General features: G+C 38.4%; 1 protein-coding gene across 2 annotated transcripts in view; it reads right to left on the bottom strand.

Moving 5' to 3' along the window:
- The window catches only part of Cttnbp2 (cortactin binding protein 2), a 122,474-nt gene that overhangs the window by 4,998 nt on the left and 96,053 nt on the right, over window positions 1–21,423 (bottom strand). The window contains exons 13-22 of one of the 2 annotated variants that reach the window (XM_013019931.1): window positions 16,191–16,277; window positions 16,009–16,108; window positions 14,462–14,614; window positions 14,118–14,305; window positions 12,940–13,118; window positions 8,577–8,782; window positions 8,061–8,237; window positions 5,352–5,417; window positions 4,095–4,225; window positions 2,508–2,609 (exon numbers count right to left, since the gene is read on the bottom strand). In XM_013019931.1, the coding sequence (XP_012875385.1) occupies window positions 2,508–2,609; window positions 4,095–4,225; window positions 5,352–5,417; window positions 8,061–8,237; window positions 8,577–8,782; window positions 12,940–13,118; window positions 14,118–14,305; window positions 14,462–14,614; window positions 16,009–16,108; window positions 16,191–16,277 (1,389 nt within the window). The remainder of the gene's footprint in view (window positions 1–2,507; window positions 2,610–4,094; window positions 4,226–5,351; window positions 5,418–8,060; window positions 8,238–8,576; window positions 8,783–12,939; window positions 13,119–14,117; window positions 14,306–14,461; window positions 14,615–16,008; window positions 16,109–16,190; window positions 16,278–21,423) is intronic. The other variant, XM_013019932.1, reaches the window with a different exon arrangement.

Genomic DNA, 21,423 nt, shown 5'->3' with positions numbered 1-21,423 from the left:
AAAATAACAGGGGACAGGGCAGAGGTTAAAGGGAAGCCCTAGGTCCAGGTTACACCTCAGACCAATCACATAAAAATCTCTAGTGGACAGGGTCCAGGCATTGGAGTTTAAAAAAAATCACCTTGACAATAAAATTAAAACCTTTGGCTTTCCTTTAAGATATCCATTTTCATGTACATAAGATGAAAGCATTTATTAAACAAGTTGACTACTATGCTCTGTGTTAATAAGCTCAATTATAGTCTCTCACAGTTAGGGCAGTCAAGAGTCACACTGGATGAAGAGGATGGTCATGGAAAGGGTGGAGAGTGATGGCTGCTGACCCTAGCTAAGGAAGGCACTCTGGCCTTCTAGCTGTGAAGGATAAGGTTATTTCAAATAACAAGAGTGCTCTTACCTATAAAAAGGTTATTTCCTGAAATCAAAAGAAACTGGGCATGGAACCAAGAAATGCTAGTTGAGTTATCAGGAGGATAGAAAAGGAGAGAGCCTGATGGCTTGCAGAAAGCAAGCCTGTAAATAAGTAGTACTTTGCCCTCTGCTGGCAGGTCCTGAGAAAAATATCTTCAATTGGTAGAAAGGGGGCAAGTGGGTGGCTGTCCTAAACACCCATCTCAACCTGCTCCTTTGAACAACCATAGCTTTTAAGAGTCCAGGTAACACAAAGAGAACTTTGTCTTTAAAGCTCATTTGTCCTCAATTCCCAGATCTCTGCTTCCACAAGAAAATGGTTCTAGGGGACCAACACATTGTGCTCTGGTTGCTAATCAACCAAAGCCCAGAGCAGGTAACTATATATAGATGAGAACTGAAGCTTTAAAGATGGCAAAGGGCCAGCCTCTGAGAAAAGCATTTTCGGACAAAAATGTTCAGTGATGACTGCATGGTCACTTTCTGGAGGTCATTCTTCCTTTAGTGTTCTTTAAATTGTGGTGTGTTTCTAATTTCTCCCCAGTTTGGGACGGTGAAGGGAAACGATGCAATGAGCCTGGAAGTCATGGCTTTCTTCACTGCTCATCATGTTACGTGTTTGATTAGAGACCTTAGCCCTAAAAAATCCCTCCTATCGCTTTCTTCCTTCAACATGCTCAGTTCCCACGGTTTCCTATATAATTGACTCCAACTGAAGTCTAATGAGCATCAAGATAGCAGGTGCGGGGAGATAGAGATGAATAATTTAATAGTCACACCATGATTACTTTACAATCCTGCTCCTTCCACCCCACTGCCTCACACCATGTGCACACGTCTTTGGAAGATGCCACGGGAGTGAATGAGCACAGGATGTGCAGGGTAATCGACACGGCTTGGTGAACAAATCACATATCACCCAGAGCCTCTTTAAAATCTGCATCCTCACCGAATAATGGGCAGTGAGAAGCCATGTCACTCTTTTTTGTTCCCTCAGGAACACCATGCCATGCCGTCTCTTGCCATTTATTAACCAATTGACAATGCTCCGGTGCTGCAGACATGAAAGCAATTTTGAAGGTTAATAGAATCTGCTCGACTCTTGACTCTCCTGTTTGCCTTTCTGATTTGTCTTTAAAACAAAGTCTTTCACTGAGTTGTATCACACATTCGGGGAGTTTAGGATATTCAGGAAAAAAAGAGGTGATTTCAATTTATATGCAACATCTTATTATTATTCAAGCCTTCTGCTATGAATTTTCCAAAGTTCACTCTATCTTAGAAATTCCAAAAAATATTTTAAACTAAGATGAAAGAAAGTAACACTATTAGTCTTTTGGGCATGTAAGAATCAAAGCAAAGAGAGACCTCCCCAAAAGACATCCCCAAGTTTGAAATAAAATTAAACTATTACATAGAAAACAAATCCATTAAAAAGAAAAAAACATATATCTCATTATTTCAATGTTATCTAAATAACAATCTTTCTAATCCTTATTAATGAGCAATCTTAGCTTTATTTCTCATGGATTTCATTGATGTGGTTCAAAAATCATTTTGCAATTTGCTGGGCACCAGTGGTTCACATCTGTAATCCTAGTTACTTGGAAAGCTGGTATCAGAAGGAGAGCAATCTGAGTGCAGTTTGGGCACCCAGGTGGGAGACCCCCTCTCTACCAATAGCCAGGAACAGTGGCACATGCCCATCACATGGGAGGTTAGGATCGGGAGGTAAATTCCACAATATTCCATCTCTATGAATAAGCTGGGCATGGTGGCATATGTCTGTCATCTCAGCTATGAGAGGAAGTGTAGAAGAGGTGAACTGGCATTCAAGTACCTGCCTGGCCAAAAAAAAGCAGCAAGACCCTATCTCATAATAATCAGTGCACAAGAGAGCTGCCGGCCTGGCCCAGAGGAAGAGCACCTGCTTAGGAAGTGCAAGGCCCTGATTTCAAACCCTACTGCCACCAAAGAAGTCACCCTCAAAACAAAGCAAACACCTTCATGATTCCTACTGAAAGATTTGTGAAATTAATTTTATAACTAACCTTCTTTGTCCCATTTTGGAGACAAAGACACAAAGGGACACTTACCTTTTGTGACACTGGCGTGCTTGGATTATTAACAGGTGCTGAAAACGCAGGGCTGTTTGCTGATTTGTCAAAACTCCTTAAGTCATCCCTAGAATCAGCAATCTGGAAAATATACCATGTACCAAGTTGGGTCTCTGGAACTATACTGCACCACACTCAGAACACAGCTAGAGTGGAAAATCCACAAAGCAAAGAGTATGTGTAAACTGCCCAAACCTGCACTGCTCACAGGAGAGACTTGAAGTCTTTTCTTACCTTACAAATAAGGAAAGAGTTTATATTTTTTAAAAAGTCTAAAAAACAACAAAAGAACTATCCAGGGACAAAAAGAGTAAGTTACTTGGCAAGTAAAGCTAGGATATACAACGTGCAAAATTTTAATCATTACCTTTTCTCTTCTAAGAATTTCAGTTCACTTGCAGAAAGGTTAAAGTAAGTGGTCAATTCTACTTTGTTTTAGTGACTATAAGTATTTGGGTCTAACAATCTTTCAGGGGAACCTGTGCAGGCTGCGACTATCTCTCTACATCCCTCCCTTCCAGGTTTAAGAAAGTCTGGTCAAACTTGCTGTAGATAGCTGAGTGCTGAAACAGGTTAAACTTGATGCTATTAATGTTTTCTTTTGAGATTTTGGGTCACTGGTTTCCATATTTGGATCTCAAATTTCACAGCTTAAACACCATGACAATGTGCATTATACAGGCTCATTCTTTTTCTTATTTATAGAGAAAGGTGTTGTCGCTCAGTCTATAACCTGAGCTGGCACAAAGCTGGCTACAGTTCTCTCGTGCTGATAGTTCACATGCCAAAGCTAATAATAAGGAAAGTGTGAGGCGCCGGGCACTGGTGGCTCACACCTGTAACCCTAGCTACTCAGGAGACTGAGATCTGAGGATCACAGTTTGAAGCCAGCTTGGACAGTAAAGTCTATGAGACTTATCTCCAATTACTCACAGTAAACATTGTGGCTCAAGTGGTAGAGAGGGAGGAAACTCAACTTTAGCCTTCTACTAAAAGCTACTATGGGAAACCATGGATAGGATGGAGGATCAGGAATTCAAGGATAGCCTGAGCTACATACCAAGACCTCTGTCTCAAAAACAAAACAAAGCCAGGTGCCAGAGGCTCATGCCTGTAATCCTAGCATCTCAGGAGGCTGAGATCTGAGGATTGTGGTTCAAAACCAGCATGGGCAGGAAAGTCCATGAGACTCTTATCTCTAATAAACCACCAGAAAACCAGAAGTGGTGCTGTGGCTCAAGTGGTAGAGTGCTTTCTTTGAGCTGAAGAGCTGAGGGAACAGCACACAGGCCCAGAGTTCAAGCCCCACAACCAACAAAAACAACACACAAAACAACCAACAAAACAAGGACTGGGTAGCATTCAGTGATAGAATACTTGCCTAGCATATGTAAGACCCCAAGTCCCATCCCAGCACCACATAAATAAAGAAGGCTGTCCAAATATGTCAGTGTGGTGTGCTAATGCAATCAACACACAATTTTAACTTCAGTGTCATCACCTACATAAATGTTAAGTCTGTGCGGGGTGAAGTGAGATACTGTGTTCGCCATGCATCCAGCTCACCTTGCTTATGTCAGATTCCGATTTGCTGGAGCACATACTCTGAAGTTCCTTGACAAGATCTGCTTCATCATCTGAACCCAGAGAGAATCTGTCATGCAAAATCAATAACAATGAGTGATCATGCTCTTCAGTCCCACACAAAGTTCAGAAAAGAGTTTTTATTTTTTATTTATTTTTTATTTTTCTGGGTCCGGTCGTGGGGCCTGAACTCTGGGCCTGGGTGCTGTTCCTCAGCTCTTCAGTTTAAGGCTAGTGCTCTACCACTTGAGCTACAGTGCTGCTTCTGGCTTTGTTCTTTTTGCTTATATGGTGCTGAGGAATCGAACCTAGGGCCTCGTGCATGCAAGGGAAGCGCTCTACCACTAAGCCACCTTCCCAGCCCCAGAAAAGAGTTTTTTAAAGGGAGAGTAACAATCCCATTTCCAAGATGGAAATCTAGACAGCTATACTTTTCCCCTTCTTTGCATTTGGTATGAGACAGGGTAAAAATTTTTAATACTGTTTTCAAGTATTTCATAAATGTCATTTAATAAAGCAACCTAGTTCACACCAAGAAATGAGAACATTATTAATAAATCACCCCAGGATTTTGCTAAATCCCACTGAAAATTCTTACTGGATAAAATTTTATTCCATAGAGAAATTTATTTGGACATATATTACTTGAAATTCCTTTCTCCTCCCTTCTTTTTTCTTTGTCTCAAGCCAGATAAAATAGACATAAAGCACATGGAACACTGTGCCAATTTCAAACTTAGATGTATCCTATTATTAGCTTATGGCCATAGGTCAGATTGTTCTTTTTACCTAGGTTCATTTCTCCATGGAGAATCTTTACCTGTATATCTTAAGGTTATTTTAGAAATTATCTAGGCTATGGTATGCAACAGATTGATCAGTGAACCTGGCAGAAAGTAACATTCATGAAGTTTCCTTTATCCCTCACCCCCTTTTCTTCTTCCCTTCCCCTCTTCTGTAATGCTGAACACCAGGGAAAGGGGACATAAATGTTACTGGCCAAGTGATGGGTTATAGGATGCATGAGGCTACTATGGAACAAACTGGCAGTGCCCAAACACTTATACTCTATGAATAACCAAATCATCCTTTAGATCTCAAATTGTGCTTTTTAAAAAAAAGTCTTAACAACATAATATGTCATGAAGAAATGTAAGAAAAATATGAAATGTTTGACATAGTAAGTCACTTGATTTATCTTTACTGTTTGTTGTAAATTAAATTTAAAAAGAAGAACTTACTTTTGCTTTGACAGAGAAGTGTTCCGGTTGCAATTCAGCTGTGGTGTGGTCTTATTTTTAATACCTGTTAAAAACAGACTTTTCAATAAAACAGATCACTGTCATGGTGCATCTTAAACTATGTATTTTAAAGATTCAACACTGCAATACTTTTATGCTGTTCTTGAATTAACATCTACTTGATAAGGTGTTTCTCAGGACCATGGCTCTAGCAAGAATCTAACACTGGTACAGTTAGGACAGGGATTAACTTCCTTATGTACATTTATGATGAACTCAGGAAAATAACACTGTGTAAGGTTAATCTTGGAGCCCTAACCTTTTACTTCTATCAATGATTCCTCTTCTCAATAGTTGACCTATTTATTTAGGTCTTTATTCTCAAAATACCTCAAAAGGAATTTAGTGCCTGACTTTTGATGCCCTAAACATCTCTTTTTCTACCTTTCTTGCCTCCCAACATCACTTGATCTGTAATCAAGTATAGTTTTTGAGGTGTGGACCTGTTAAATATGAAATATGTTGGGTGTTTGTGGCTATGTTTATGATCTTTTTTATTATGAAAATACTGTACCGAGGGGTTACTATTACATGGACAAGATAATGAGTATTTCTTATCAAGCATTGTAGCCTCCTCCTTTGTTTCCCCTTCCCATCCCTTCCTATCCTCCTCCTCCCCAACCCTCCTCCCCCCACCCACCAAAGTTGTAAAGTTCGTTTTTCCATATAACGACTTGTAACTACTCAGGAGACTGATGTCCAGAGAACTGTGACTCAAAGCCATCCTGGGAAGAAAAATCAACAAGACTCCATCTCTAAAATACAGTATGCAAAGGTTGGCTGGAAGTGTGCTTGAAATAGTAGAATGCTGGCTAAGCACAAGTATGATGCTCTAGTTTAAACCCAAGTACTGGAAAAATAAAGAAAAAAGAGAGGGTGGATGGATGGAGAGAGGTGGAGAGAGAGAGAGAGAGAGAGAGAGAGAGAGAGAGAGAGAGAGAGAGAGAGAATATGAACAGTATTAAGGAGCCACAGAAATTATATCAAAATTTTTCAAACTGCAAATTGTGATCCACTTAAGAAAAAGGAAATAGGATATATCAGGCAATACAGTTTTAACAAGTATATTGATATACATCAGTTATATATACTCAACCAGGTACACAGGTGTGTGTATATTAGTCCATACACCAGATATTTGTCACTAGCTTATACTCAAAAAGGCACAAGAAACCTTGTTAAACCACTCACTCAAAAAATGTTTCTATAATACATACTTCAAACTTTAAGAACACAATAAATATTCAATTACTTCTGAGCGAATTCTAAAACTGTATTAATGTGGCTGGTACAAATTTCCCCCAAAGAATGGTTTCAGGTTTGAGAAGTAGCTCAGTGGTACAGTGCTTGCTGAGATTGCTCTAGGTCTTGGGTTTAATCCTCAGCATTATAAAAAGTTCCATTCGTTAGGAAATGGAAAGACATGGAAAAATTGTATTAAGTGAAGTAAGCCAGGCCCAAAGAAACACAGGTCCCATTGTTTCCCTTATTTGCAGTAACTAGTATATGTCTGAGTCAAGCAGAAAAGGTCAGATAAGTTGATGTTAGGGGAATGAACCCCAAGATAAGTATTCAATTTTTTTGTTTTTTTTCCCTTTCATGCAATTGTTTCTAACACATTTATAAGATGATTTCTTTGTTGCTTTATATGTCCCTCCCCCACGGTATAACCATGCTTTCACTGTATTTGATGTTGGTATAATTTGTGGAGGGGAAGGGAAAAAACAAATCGTTTAACCAGGGATACAGGTGGGCCCATTGCAACAATGAGATGTACAAGTTGTTATGTCGAAAAACAAACTTTATAACTTTGGTGGGGGGTGGGGGGAGTATGGGAAGGGATAGGAAGGGGAAACAAAGAGGAGGCAACAATTCTTGATAAGAAATGTACTCGTTATCGTGCCCATGTAAGTGTAACTCCTCTGTACGGTATTCTCACACACAAAAAAAGTTCCTGAAAAGGTAAAAAATCAGTTTTTGTAAAGGGAATTGAATCCAATATAACCTTATTAAAAACTGCTCACTAAAGACCACGGCTGTACTAGTTTCTCTACCCATACTTTTTCCCCACATTGTCTGGAAGCAGAAACTATTGACTTCCCTTTACTTACTAGCTAAGCAGCTAAGCTTGATCCTACCCTAGGAAGCTAGAGATTCAAAATCATTGGCCTTCCTGCTTCAGGTAAAAAGAGAATGGGCCATGTCTATGCCAAACTTTATGAGCTTCTACAGTAGCCTGCATCTTAAGGAATACCTATTGTAGGCGTCCTTTGTGTTGATTCAATGATAAAGGTATTTTTTATTGGTATCAAACAAAAATAAAAAATAAAACGCTTTGGAATAATGTGTAAGGAGTGAACTATGCCAAGGCACAATGATTTAACTCCATAAATTTGATCATGGACATAAAAAACAAGTTAATTTAAAAAAACAAGGCAAAGATAAATTTAATTTTGGAAGTCTAGTATGAAAATAGTATGTTTTTAGATCAAGGGCTCCTAAGCATTTTTGGAAAAATACATAAACATTGTTTGGGAATATCAGAGTTTGTTTATTCCATGAAAACATGCATTGAACAACTTCTTTTATGATAAAAATAAAAGCCCACCTGCATTCAGAAATTGGATTGGAGCACCCATCCCTTTACCTTCCTGGCTCAGGTCCGGCTTGCTCCAGGTAGGTGAAGGGAAACGGCCTGGCTTCTTGCGAGGGCTGGTGTTCACCTTTCTCCAAGCCCCGCTCTCTCCTTTCTTTTTGCTGTAACTTGAAACAATGGATAAAGGGAAATTTCCTCCTTTGAAGTCAGCTGTATGCTGCTCTAGCTCTGAAACCAACACAGATCACATTTTACCCAGAATGGAGAGATTAATGCTGCTACATAGACTAGAGAGAAATACATTTCCACTTTGCAGAGAAATGAATTAAAATATAAATAAATAAAAGCTTGATATCCAGGCTGTGGTTTCGTGAACTGGTGTAAACCTTACGTAGAGGTCAGAATCCAAACATGAGTCAGTAATGAAAAGCTGAGAGTGAGTTCTGGAGCAATGTTGTGAAATGTTCATTAATTTCTCTAGAGATGCAAGAGAACTCCCTAAGAACAAATTCCATGGAGTGTTACATAAGGGTGTGAATTCCTCTCTTCATGCATGAACCCACGTACCTGCTCTTGGGAGGGGACAGCCGTGCAGAACAGCTTTATTGAGCAAGATGCTGAGTGCGGCTTTAACCACGGCCTGCTGGCCTTGGCTAGGGTGCTTTTTAGCAGCTGCCTGCACAGGACCAGGCTGTCTCTTCACACAGGCTCTCGACAGTATTGCTTCCTGAACTCTGGGTGCAATCACAGCATTCCACAGCTTAGACATCCACCTTGCAAGAGAGGGGCAATTCACCATCAGGAGCAGGTCTCTTAGAAATGCCACATAACTTTACAAAGTGACAAGTCTGAAGACTAAGGGCAAAGTGTGTGTGTGTTTTTTCTTTAAGTAGGCTACTTCAAGTTTGAATTTGTCTCAAGATCAGTATTATTTCAAATGAAGCTAATAGTTTGCGTATCTCTCTTGACTATGGAATCAATGCTTATAAATATTTCCAGAACAAATAAATGCGTAATTACAAATATGGAAAGAAAAGTAAATAAATAAAAGACAGGAGTCTAGAAAAAAGTAAGATTTCCATAAATCCACATTTAAATATTTTATACACATTTATCTCATTTCTTTAGGAAGACACATGCATGTCACTTATTATTTCTGAAGTTAAGTTATATATCTGGCAAATTAAATCTGTCTCAAGGCAAGGCTCACGTGTGTAGGAGTAGGTTCAACTCTGCAAAAGGGGATCAGACTATTGCTTAAGGTGCACTGAATTAGCAACTGAAAGCCATGGGACTGTAACACAAATTTGGAACACTCAATGACAATTAAAGTTCCTTTAAGAAAAGATCATACTTTTATGGAGGACCTCTACAGTGGAAACTATGAAAATTTGAAAAAGGAAACTGAGGAAGACTTAAGGAAGTGGAAAGACCTTCCATTTTCTGGATTGGCAGAATTAGTATCTTGAACATGGCAGTACTGCCCAAAGATATCTACATGCAATGCCCATTCTTCAATGAGAGAGAAACCAATAAAAAAGTTCTTATGTCCCTGAATCACAAAAGCAATCATGAGCAGCAAAAGTAGTGCTGAAGGTATACGAAGATCAAACTTCAAATCCTTCTACAGAGCTACAGTACTGGCACAAAACAGGACCAAGACCAATGGAACAGAATTGAAGACCCAGAAAGAAATCCACAGGCCTATTGCCATCTATAATTTGATAAGGGAGCCAAAAATATAGGCTGGAAGAAAGATAAGCCTCTTCAACAAATGGTGCTGGGAAAACAATATACACATGCAAAAACTGAAACTACATCCTTATCTATTAACTTGTATCAGCATCAAATCAAAATGGATCAAAATCTCAAGCCATGAGACTATTACAAAAAGAAGTAAGAGAGACATTAGGACTCTGGCACAGGTAAAAACATAAAAACATTCTTAGAAGCACAAAAATTCAAAATGGGAGAAATGGAATTTACCAAACTAATGTTTCTGCATGGCAAAAGGCCTCCCCAACAAGCTAAAAAGGCAGCCTACAGAAGGTTTTTTTCCAACTATACCTTAGACAATGGCCTAATATCCAGAATACACAGAGAACTTAAAAATATTAAATTCTCAAAGAACCAACAACATAATTAATAAATAAGCTAATGAGCTAAAAAGAGTCTTCTTAGAAGAAGAAATAAAAATGACCTATAGGAAAATGAAGAAATGCTCAACATCTCTGGCTAAAAAGGAGATGCAAATCTCAACACTTAGATTAAACCTTACCTCAGTTAGAATATCCATTATCAAAAGAAAAAAAAACAAAGAAATAACAGATGGTGGTGAAGATTTGGCCAAAAGGGAACCCTAATACACTGCTTGTGGGATTATATGCTTATTCAACCACTCTGTAAAGCAGTATGGAGTTCCTTAAAAAAATGAACATAGAGCTACACTCTGATCTAGCAATTTCACTTCTGGGCATTTATCCAAAAGATTATAAACCAGGATACAATAAAGCCGTCAGTATAACCATGTTCCTTACAGTACATTTCATCATAGGCAAGGTATGCAATCATCCCAGATGTCCCTCATTGGACAAATGGATCAAGAAAATGTGGTAAATATACACAATGGAATTTTCTCTTCCATTAGAAAGAATCATACTGTGTCATATACTCATGCCTATAATCTTATCTATGCAAGAGGCTGAGATCTGAGGATCACAGCTCATCCAGTCAGGGCAGGAAATTCTGTGAGATTTGAGCAAAAAAGATATGGCACAGTAAAGACAGGGAAAGAGTTGGAACAAATTATATTAAATAAGTCATTCCGGGGCTGGGAAGGTGGCTCAGTGGTAGAGTGCTTGCCTTGCATGCATGAGGCCCTGGGTTCGAGTCCTCAGCACCACATAAGCAAAAAGAAAAAAGCTGGAAGTGGCGCTGTGGCTCAAGTAGTAGAGCACTAACCTTGAGCTGAAGAGCTGAGGGACAGCGCCCAGACCCAGAGTTCAGGCCCCACAACCAGACCCCCCCCCAAAAAATAAGTCATTCCCAGAGAAACAAAGATTGCATATTTCCCTCATGTGGAAGGTAAAATTCGCCTATAAATTTGTAAATAACTATACTAGATGATACTCAACTGTTTATAAAAAATTTCAATTAAAAAAGAAAAGAGTACACTTTATTACAATATTGCAATAGGGTGGTGGTAGAGCTTTAATGCATAGGATCTGGGTGCAATACTCAGCACCACAAAAAGAAATAGTTTTAATATATATGATTAAAGACTTCAGAAACAAAAACACATTTCCCAAGATAGGAATGTTTTCAGAGCTATTAGATAAAGCTATAACATTTGAAGTGTTGTTAAAAACTACCAAAGTATTAATCTGTTCTAAGCTTCCCTGTTAATGACTAATGGGAAATAATTCAAGAAATAAAATAAGACTACCACACACCATACAGACTCAAAATTATAGCTCTGCACATTTTGTGTGAAATATTGGGAAAGGAGATAGTGTCTACTTCAGAAGCAAGGGGACGGATTTGTTTCCAGACCAGGTAAATAATGGTAAAATTTCTTTCCAGGAAAAAGAGTGGACAGAGTAGCCAGAATTCCTCTGTAGAAGACTAAGGTAGGGTGTTCACAACTATGATGCAAACCCCAGATTACTTGAGCCCCTAGGTGTCTCCTTTAGGACTTAACAGAAGCCTATGTAAATATAGACTTCATATATATATATATATATGCTGTAAATATATGTAAATATATACTTCACATATATAATACATACATATAATACACACACACACACACACACACACACACACACACACACACACACATATGCTGTGCTTGGATAAAGTTCTGGCTTTTAACCCAGCACTGCAAACTATAGATGACAACTGGTCAGCAAATGGCAAAAATCTCATAGCCTCCAAAGTTCTTATTCAAGACTCCATTCCACATGGGAAAGGCTCAAACTGGTTTCTATGAAACTTGAGATTCTGGATGCAAAAAAACAAAAAACGAAAACTTAATTAAAAAGAACAGTAATTAAATCAATAAAGGTATTTCTGGGTTTTGGTAAGAAGGTACTATTTCTGCAGGGTACTAGTGGTTCATGCCTATAATCTTACCTATGCAGGAGGCTGAGATCTAAGGATCACAGCTCAAATCCAGCCAAAGCAGGAAATTCTGTTAAGATTTGAGCAAAAAGGATATAGGACAGCTAATCTTAAATTCAAGTTCCAGTACTGTCGCACAAAAAATGCTGTTTCTATTTCATAAAATAGCTTTTCCTTCCTCTTCTCTTAAATTTACTGTTGGTTTTTCTTACCATAGTGAAGACAGATTATATGCATCTTTCCAAAATATATTTCTGCCAGGGTGCCAGAAAGTACAGAAGCTGATTCAGTAGTTAATTTTAGGATCTTTATTAAACTGGATTGGCAACAACTTTATCTCCTTTCCAATTCTTACTGATTGTTTGAATTCACTAGCTTTATCTCACAACTAATTTCAAAGGAAAACATAGTACCTCAGGACCAATAGAGGATGAAAATTTTCAGTTTTTCAGTTGAATGCTGTTTTTATTTGGGGGAGGGGGCTGTGGTAATGGATGAGGGGGATGATGGGCATAAAATAATGCAAATTCTCTTATGGGATTTTGCAAAAAGACTGCACAGAAAGCTATCCATTACTGCTTTTGTTTGTTTGTTTGTTTTAAACACAGGACACACTGCTACATGGCTATTAGCAAAAATACCTGGCTTTGGATGTAAGTATATAACTGACATGTCCTGGTCAGCCTCCAGGATAGCAGGAGTGGAGGCCAGCATCCAGTGCTAATGATATGAGATGTCACAGGCAGTCTGCTCCAATTCTCCACTCTCAAACATCCCAAATGTGCAAAGACCAGAAAGCGGCACTTACTTCACTGTTGCTTGGGCATGTCCTGGAACTACAGGACAAGACAGGAAGTACTTTGGTCCCAGGAGTGCTTCCGATGTGCCCAAGCGTGCCAGGCAGGAGTTGAGCTGACGCCAGACAGACAGAACCCAGTCGACAATCTTGCACACAGGGTCACAGGGTGAGGGAAGCTGACCTCTGAACTAGAGACAGGAGTGGAGCACAGGGATTTGGCTTAGAACAATGCAGCTTGCCTTTTGCTTTTAAAGTTAAAAATGTAAAATCTTAAAACTTTAAACACAAATCTGATTTTTACCTCTACTTGAGATACTTGAAGTTTAGTAGTATACTGTTGGGTATGTACTTGGTTTTATGTGATAGAACTTTTTTGCACTTAATCATTACCATATGTTCGAGGTAGGCATTTTTACCCCCATTTTATTTATCAGGAGAAAAAGATACAGAGAAGTAATAACTTAGCCAGGGTCTGTTATTTTAAACCTACTTGGCACTCAGCTTGTGGTCCAATTTTAGATTATTAAGTTAAATGCTAATGTGTTAAATTCCTTCAGCATTACATTATTATTACTTAGGAGATTCAATAATATGTTTCTGATTATTTTGTGAGGAAAATCACTAGAAACTATTAGTATTCATGAACACCTGTCAAAAGACAAAAAAAAATTCGGTGCTTGCTTTCAAATCCTGCACCCTTTTATGCAGAGGAAGACTTTTTTCCTTGTTGAGGCAAAATAAAAAGACAAAGAATTCTAACTTTTCAAAATCACCAGGACGCTATAATACAGTAGATGGGGCATCACTGCCCAAGGAGATGGATACTACTCCAGAGACTTTAAGGAATAAGTGAACTTTCCTTAAGATAGTGATTCATTTTCCTAGCTAACTTTCGAAAGCATTTAGAGCTTTAGATTCCTTGGGAACGGTAAATAACAAAAATAGATTCTATTCACTTTTTCTTGTACTTAACTACCATTCAAAAGGAATGATGGCTTGTACATGTTAATATTACTTACTGACAATAGCAGTAAGATCTACTTACAGTGTTCTCACCTAGAAATTGTCGTGAGTCCCACATTCATCATGTCTTATGGAACCCTTGAATAGTCATAGAAACCTAGAATTCTAGATCACTCAAACCTCCCCTGCTCTCCAGACAACAGACTGAAGGTTCTGTTGGTTACCTTGGTCACCACTTTCTTTCGTAAGAACCTGTGCAGCAGTCCTTGCATGGGCTCACAGTCCCAACGCAGCTGAACCCAGCGGAAATGCTGCTGCACCAGCAGGTCCGAGCCCTGCAGACAAGCCTTGGCAATGGTGCCCAACAAAAAGCAGTTCTCATGAAAGTAGTAACATTCCGATGCTCCATTTCCTGAAATGACAAGGCCGTGGTCCCCGCTCAGTAAGTAATATTGTGGCACAAATGCAATTTAAATAGAGAGCAACACCATGTATAACCACTCTGGGGAACAGATGAGAAGGTAGCACAGAGAGAAGCTTCTCTATCTGCTTTCTCCACTGTCTTTACCTTTCTGAAAAGCACACGGGCTTTCAGTGCTGCGGTTTTCAAGAGGTGCCAGAAAGTCCCCCAATAACTCAGATAATGAAGATTTTTCTAAATTCTCTAAAATGATGATGATTTTCTTCTTGACAGGAGATTGTTTCACTGGGATCAGACAAGCTGTGGTCAGAAAGGAAATTAAGGTTAAGAATTTTTACAAAAAACTTACATAAACTGGCAAAAAAAATCAAAAGAACACACAAAGTGTTAGACATGGTATGGTGGATATGCTGTGAAATTGCCTGTAACTTGTAAAGACTGGCAGACTGTTGCACATCTCCTAATACAGTTAAAGATACAATGATCTGTCACCTCGAATTCCCTAATTGATCCCAGACAGAACATCCATTGACAATGCAATAGGCAAATAAACAGGAACGTATTTGTCAAGGAGATATGAAAGTGAAGTAATTACAACTCTAACTAATGATACATTTATGACAGAATACTGTCACATACAACATATTAAGAAGAAAATCATGGCTGGATGCTGGTGCCTCATTTCTATAATTCTACCTACTCTGGAGGCTAAGATCTGAGGACCTGCAGATAATTTCTATTTTCTAAATCTAGTTTACAGTTCCTCTAGCCTCCATACTATGTTCCAAAGACGATAAGAATTCCTACCCTTTACTTGAAAGAGAATTTCAATGCCTCAACTCATCCTCCAATCTTGAAACTGCCTCCCTTACCTTCCCTAGTTCTCTCTGCAGCTTAAGCTCTTATACACTGAAATCTGGCCCATTTCAGTTCTGTGTTTCACACAGTGCTTAGTGATGCTTATTCCATGGGGCTTATGCCAACTCCACTTGTGGTAAAGCTTAAAAAAATCAGGCTTTGGAACCTAAGATAGCGAACTCCTGGATAAATTATATTAATAAACATGTTTAATTCTTTTTCTCCTGCTATATAACAGTCGTGGTAAATCAGGGAAGCCCTCTGTGCCCAGGTCTTCACCTCTGAAATAAGAACAATGATACCTACTTGCATAAAGCTGTTGTGGAAATTAATTAAATGATACATATGATGTACTAACCATCAATTCATATCAATGCTGAGGAGGAAGAAAGCAATTCATGGCAGGTGCAGCCATAAGGGCTGCATCAGTTGTAGGGAATTTTTGAAAAACAAACTTCAATTGGTTGTAATCATGTACCAGTAGTTCTGGAAAACATGAAAGATGCAATATGTAGCCCTACCAGGGTGAACTCTTACCATTACCTCTCCGTTGGTTAGGTACATCTCCACTGGTTCAGGCTACAAAGTGCTCTTGACACTTAAAGAGTTTATACAAAAGATGGGGGGAGAAAGAAAATGCAAATGATGTGGTATAGCAATTGGTTTTTTGCAAGTGTTACTTGGGTTCTCAATTTTCATCGCATGGCTACTAGAATAACTGAGAAATTCATCTGACTCAAGCATAATCCCATAAAATGACACGTATTTTCTTTCAATGGTATCACAGAAGGGCATGTTGTTGAGTAATCAAATTCAGTTCACTGGAGTGATCTTACCGCTACTGATGAACAGATCTATGAGCTGCTCCTTGGAGAAACCAGCATCCACTTCTGCTCTCACTATTTCACAAGCAAATCCTGCAGCCATTTGTCTATGCTGTGGTCAGAAAACAGAGGACTTAGTTCTACATGATTTCTAGTTTGCAAAGGAAAGGAGATGGTCTGAAAGCAATAAATACCTTCATGCAGAGTGCAAGCTGATATGCTATGTAGTCTTGCAAGCTTCCTTCCGGGCCATGGAAAATGACATTATGATATTGCTCGACCTGTTGGTAAACCAAGAAGAGACTTCAGGCAAAGATACTATGTTTCCAAGAGAAAAAAGTTGTACACTTGGGTGGAATTATCTTCTAATTGTTCCCAGATTTCCAAAAGATCAAAAAACAGTATTGAGAGATTAGCTTTATGCATTAGGTGTTTGAAGTCTTTTATTTAGTATGAAACATGAGAAAATCATTCTTATGGAGAACTGATACATTATAACCATACACACCGTGATTCCAGTTCTTTTCCATAGGAGGTTCAGCATGGTAGCTGTATTTTGTCTCTTCCAGATGCTTTTTACTTTTATTTCCCAGTGCCTACTTTGTTTTATAATTGTTGTGATTGCAGTGCATTTCATCAAAGAAATTTTGAAAAGTGCGAAGAAGTAAAAAGAAGTAGAATACAAGTCCCTGGTAGTATAACATCCAGAAACAACCACTGTCAATACTGTTTCTTTACAGTTCTTACTTTGCATAGTGGACAGGTCGATGTCTGATAGGTGAGACTATTTTGTTCCAGGAAGTATCTTTGTGTGTAGATAAAGGATATTTTGATAAATTAAAAACTCTTGGATCAATTTTACATATTATTCCATCCTGGAATCCAGTGTTTCAAGAAATCTAGGAGGAGGGCTGGGAAGGTGGCTCAGTGGTAGAGCGCTCACCTTGCATGCATGAGGTCCTGGGTTCGATTCCTCAGCACCACATAAGCAAAAAGAATAAAGCCGGAAGTGGCACTGTGGCTCAAGTGGTAGAGCACTATTCTTGAGCTGAAGAGCTGAGGAACAGTGCCCAGGCTCAGAGTTCAGGCCCCATGACTGGACCCCCCCAAAAAGAAAGAAAGAAAGAAAGAAAGAAAGAAAGAAAGAAAGAAAGAAAGAAAGAAAGAAAGAAAGAAAGAAAGAAAGAAATCTAGGTGGAGACGGGTCACTTTGTAAAAGGAATCTTCCTGTCTGGATGTCTTCAGGAAATTTTCAACCTTAATGCTGTTTAGGGATATAGTGTCTGAGAACAGGTAGAGTCATAGCTTGCTCTTCAATAGAAAGCCAATTATTATCATTTAACATGGCAGAAACAGCAGTGTCTATAGCAAGATGGAAAGAGGAGGGAAGCTTCCCATTTCTGTCACTCCAGGGATGAGCCTCCATTCCCAGTACACAAACTGGAAAAGGTTTCTTTTCTTTTGGAAAGGTCTTGCAGAGAAAGACCCTGACATGTACAGTTCCAACCTAACAAGTACAGCCGATTACATTGAGTTGCCTGGACTTAGATACGAAGCATGGAAAGATCCATTCTCTAAATGAAGTGGATAATACAAAACCATGTTTGTGTGTCTTTATACTGCTGTTGCTGTACTGTGCTTGGAGGAAGTTGTCCCATTGAGATCCAGGATAAGGAGGAATGTACTTCTTTGAAAATACTTAAATTTGTAAATACATTGCTGGGTCCATCCATGCAAGAAGGGAAAGATTCTGGGATATACAATGAAAGCTTGAGGAAAAGCAGTTGGAAGGAAGAACTCCTTTACTTGGAGACTTGATGTATTGAACTTTGGCCACTAAGACCTAAACATAAATGTAGGAACTATAGGAAGCCAGAAGAAAGCCACGTTTGACCAGCAGGTATCCAACTGTGAGCCAAGAAGGGAAATATCTTTAAAGAGGCTTTTTGGTTATAATCTTAGGACTAGCTTTTAGGCTCTAAGAGCTACTGTTTTTTTTCTCTGAAATAAAGTACTATTCTATGACTTATATGCCTTCAATAAAAGACTAACTGCTCAAGGAATGTCAGTGTACTAAAAGTCACAAGAAAAACTCTCAATAGTGTGGTACCAGGGGCCTTTTCTGAGGTACTAGTGGCTCTACAGGTAACAGAAACATTTTCTTGCCAAGAGAAGAACGTGATTCTTTTTTTTTTCTCTGCTATTGTGAGGTTTTGACAGTTTTCAAAAGAACTTTATAGTGGGAAATTGCACATTAGCTATTGATAGCCAGGTGCAATTTTAAAACAAAAACTCTCAAGCTATCCAAATTAATCCCAATTGCTATGAATTACTGGGTAGCAATTTTAGCACAATGAAACAGGATACAGATTTTCAGGATTTACTGAATATGCTATCCCTGAGATTTTTCAACCATCATTGCAATTGAATCTCGTTTCATTTCTGAAAACAAGAGTGCTCTGTTTATTACAGCGATTCTATCAAACAGCCTACACTTCCATGAAATCACATAACAGCAAGAGTCCCAACTTCACAGATAAGTTGCCTTTGATTTCAACATCTTATTTGTTCTCAGAAAACACAAGAGAGAAAACATTTAATTTACAATTTGATTGCAAAGGCCATTCACTAGCAGAAAAGTCCTTTATTGTGTCCATCTCTCTCTCTTTTATTTTTTGCCATCGTGGGAACTGAACTCTGGGCCTGGGTGCTGTCCCTCAGCTCTTCAGGTCAAGGCTAGCGCTCTACCACTAAAACCACAGTACCACTTCTGGCTTTTTCAGCTTATGTGGCGCTGAGGAATCGAACCCAGGGCCTTATGAATGCAAGGCAAGCACTTTAGCACTGAGCTACCTTCCCAACCCTGTTGTCTCCATCTCTTAATGTTCTTTGTGGACTATGTCAGAATATAAATACATTAGGGAATTACATAGGTAAAGAGAAAAACAAATGCATAGATTTACCATGATATATATTCTAATGTACATACTCCATTAGTGATTTCTTTGTTTTATCTATTACTAACTTTTAATTTTTATTCAATTGCATCACACAAAGAATTGTTTGAATTATATTTCTCTGTTGCATTAATGCTCCATACTTCCACCAGAGGGCACAAAAGATAGAAGCAGGCAGATTTCTGAAGTGTGGTTGGAAAGGTTTTAATTGTATTTGAAGGAAGTCTATTCTTTAAAATAAAATAAAAAAAGTTCAACTTTGAAAGTTTTTTAGTTACCAGAATTACCTACTCTGTAAGTGTGACCTTTTTGCTTATTAGTGAAGGGACACTGGCCTTGTTATCACAATTGGTACCAATCCCTTTTATTCTGTCTTCACAGCCTATTCAGGAAGCCCATCACATGTCAATTAGAGCTTTGTGAGGCATAGGGATTCTGGAAACAAGTGACCTCAACAATGGACCATCCACCCTTTCCTTTTTATCCTCCACAATGCTTCTCTGCAGAACAGAGCTTAGTGGAGGAGCTGTGGTCTCCACCACTGCCCATGTGGCAGTTTGTAATGTGTTTGGGGGTTTCTAGAATTTTAAAGAGATAAATCTCAACTTTTGTTTGGTGTTCCACTTGTCATGGGAAAGCTTCCACTCCCCTGAGACAGTTTTCGGACAGATTGTGCTGAGATACTAAATTCAAAAGATGATGAAAGATAAAGGCTCTACGGAGTCTATAAAAATTGGGGTAGCTGTCAGTCATGTATTTTATAGTTAGAAATTATATTCCAACTCTTCTGACACTTTTAAAGGACTTTTATTTATCATTTTAGAGCCACAGTGGCAGTTACTGTCAATTCAGTCACATAAAGTTCATCCAAACAATATCTATTGTTTGCAGTAGTCTCAACAATTACTCTCAGCAATTGTATTTTTTGTTCAGAATTTGAGTGTTAATATCACTATACATTATTTGATGAGACAGCAAAAAATAACAAGACATCTGTAATAACTGAAATGAAAAAAGACTTCTAATGGAATGTGTTCATTAGCATGTATGAATGATCAAGAATTTTAAACATCTAGCATTTGGAATTTTAAAAAAAACTCGAGTTTTTCATGTTAGAGTTTTAATCATTTCCTGAGGTCTCCATGGACTACATATAAAGGAGAAAAGAGAATTCAAAAGAAATTTACGATTCATACATGGAGTTATGGAAAATATAAAAGCCAGTATCAGTTCAAAGAAAGATCCTCATGAAGAGATGGAATGCTATAGGTCAATGGCCAAAAATACCCAGGTATGACAGTACATATCTCTACTTAAGGCTTTCAGTATAGATGGGATAGGCATGCCCAACATGCTAGCTTATCAAATAATATAGGATCTTGCTAAATTTTTGGCTAGGTTAGCTTTGATCTAAGATCTTCCCCATCACTACTTCCCACTTAGCTGAAATTACAGGTGTGAGCCTCTTAGGTTTTAAAAGTCCTTTGTGTATAATCACTAAGTTGAGAATCGAACAAAAAAACAGTGCTAATTTATTTTGATCATTGGTAATGAAACCAGTGATCAAATAATCAGGATGGACATGTGTTAAGGATATCTGATATATGCTACATACAACACAACTACTTGCATTATTTAAGAATTCACTGAAGATTTCATTTTAGGTTCACCAGTGGATGCTGATGTTGAGTTTTTTTTTTCTTTTGTGACAGATTTTTCTTGTTGTTCTTTAGGGCAGGGATTCACTTTGCAATGTGCAGTTTTGATACAGTTGTCTGCTCTAATCATCTATCAAATTAAAATTACAGAGGTCATGTTTGGGGACCAGGCTCCTGAATTGGGCCTGGAAAAACCAGATGACAACTCAAAATGAGGTCACCTATACTAAAATTCTATTTTGTTAAACCAAAACTAAGCTATCTGATCTCATGAGAAATCAAGAGATGACAGCCAAGTTTCCCAAATGGGGCACTTTCAGTCAGCATGATAAAAGTGCCCTCTGTTTAATCCTTATAGAAAAGTATCCTGACCTTAAACGACCAGTTATTCTTCTATAGTCTCCTTGTCCTGCCTTACAGAGAAAACAACCCATTCACTTCTAGTCCTTGTTTTTGTTTTCTTCAGCCCTACTTTGCCTATAGAACCAACTCTCCCACACTGCTCACTAGTGCATTTATTCTACTTAATGGAATGAAATATTATAATATACAGTCACTCTCTATCTTTAAAATTGTTATAATTTTGTTGACAATGTCATCATTTAACCAATAAATGCAAAGCCATTAAGCCAGAATCTTGCTTGGCATATAGTGTTGGGCAGGGGAAAGAAAGAAAAGGAAGCTTGGCTCTCATATTCATGAAAATCAGTTGGTCACACCTTCAACCTTCACATAAGCAAAGGAATGAGCTATTTCCTTCAGGTATACTTTGGTACTTAGAGGAAAGAGGAACAAATAGCAAAGAAAAAAAT

The sequence above is a fragment of the Dipodomys ordii genome, unplaced genomic scaffold, assembly GCF_000151885.1.
Source record: "Dipodomys ordii isolate 6190 unplaced genomic scaffold, Dord_2.0 Scaffold48, whole genome shotgun sequence".
Taxonomy (NCBI): Eukaryota; Metazoa; Chordata; class Mammalia; order Rodentia; family Heteromyidae; genus Dipodomys; species Dipodomys ordii.
Note: the sequence above shows the minus strand (reverse complement) of the source record. Positions and strands in the feature narration are given on the sequence as shown.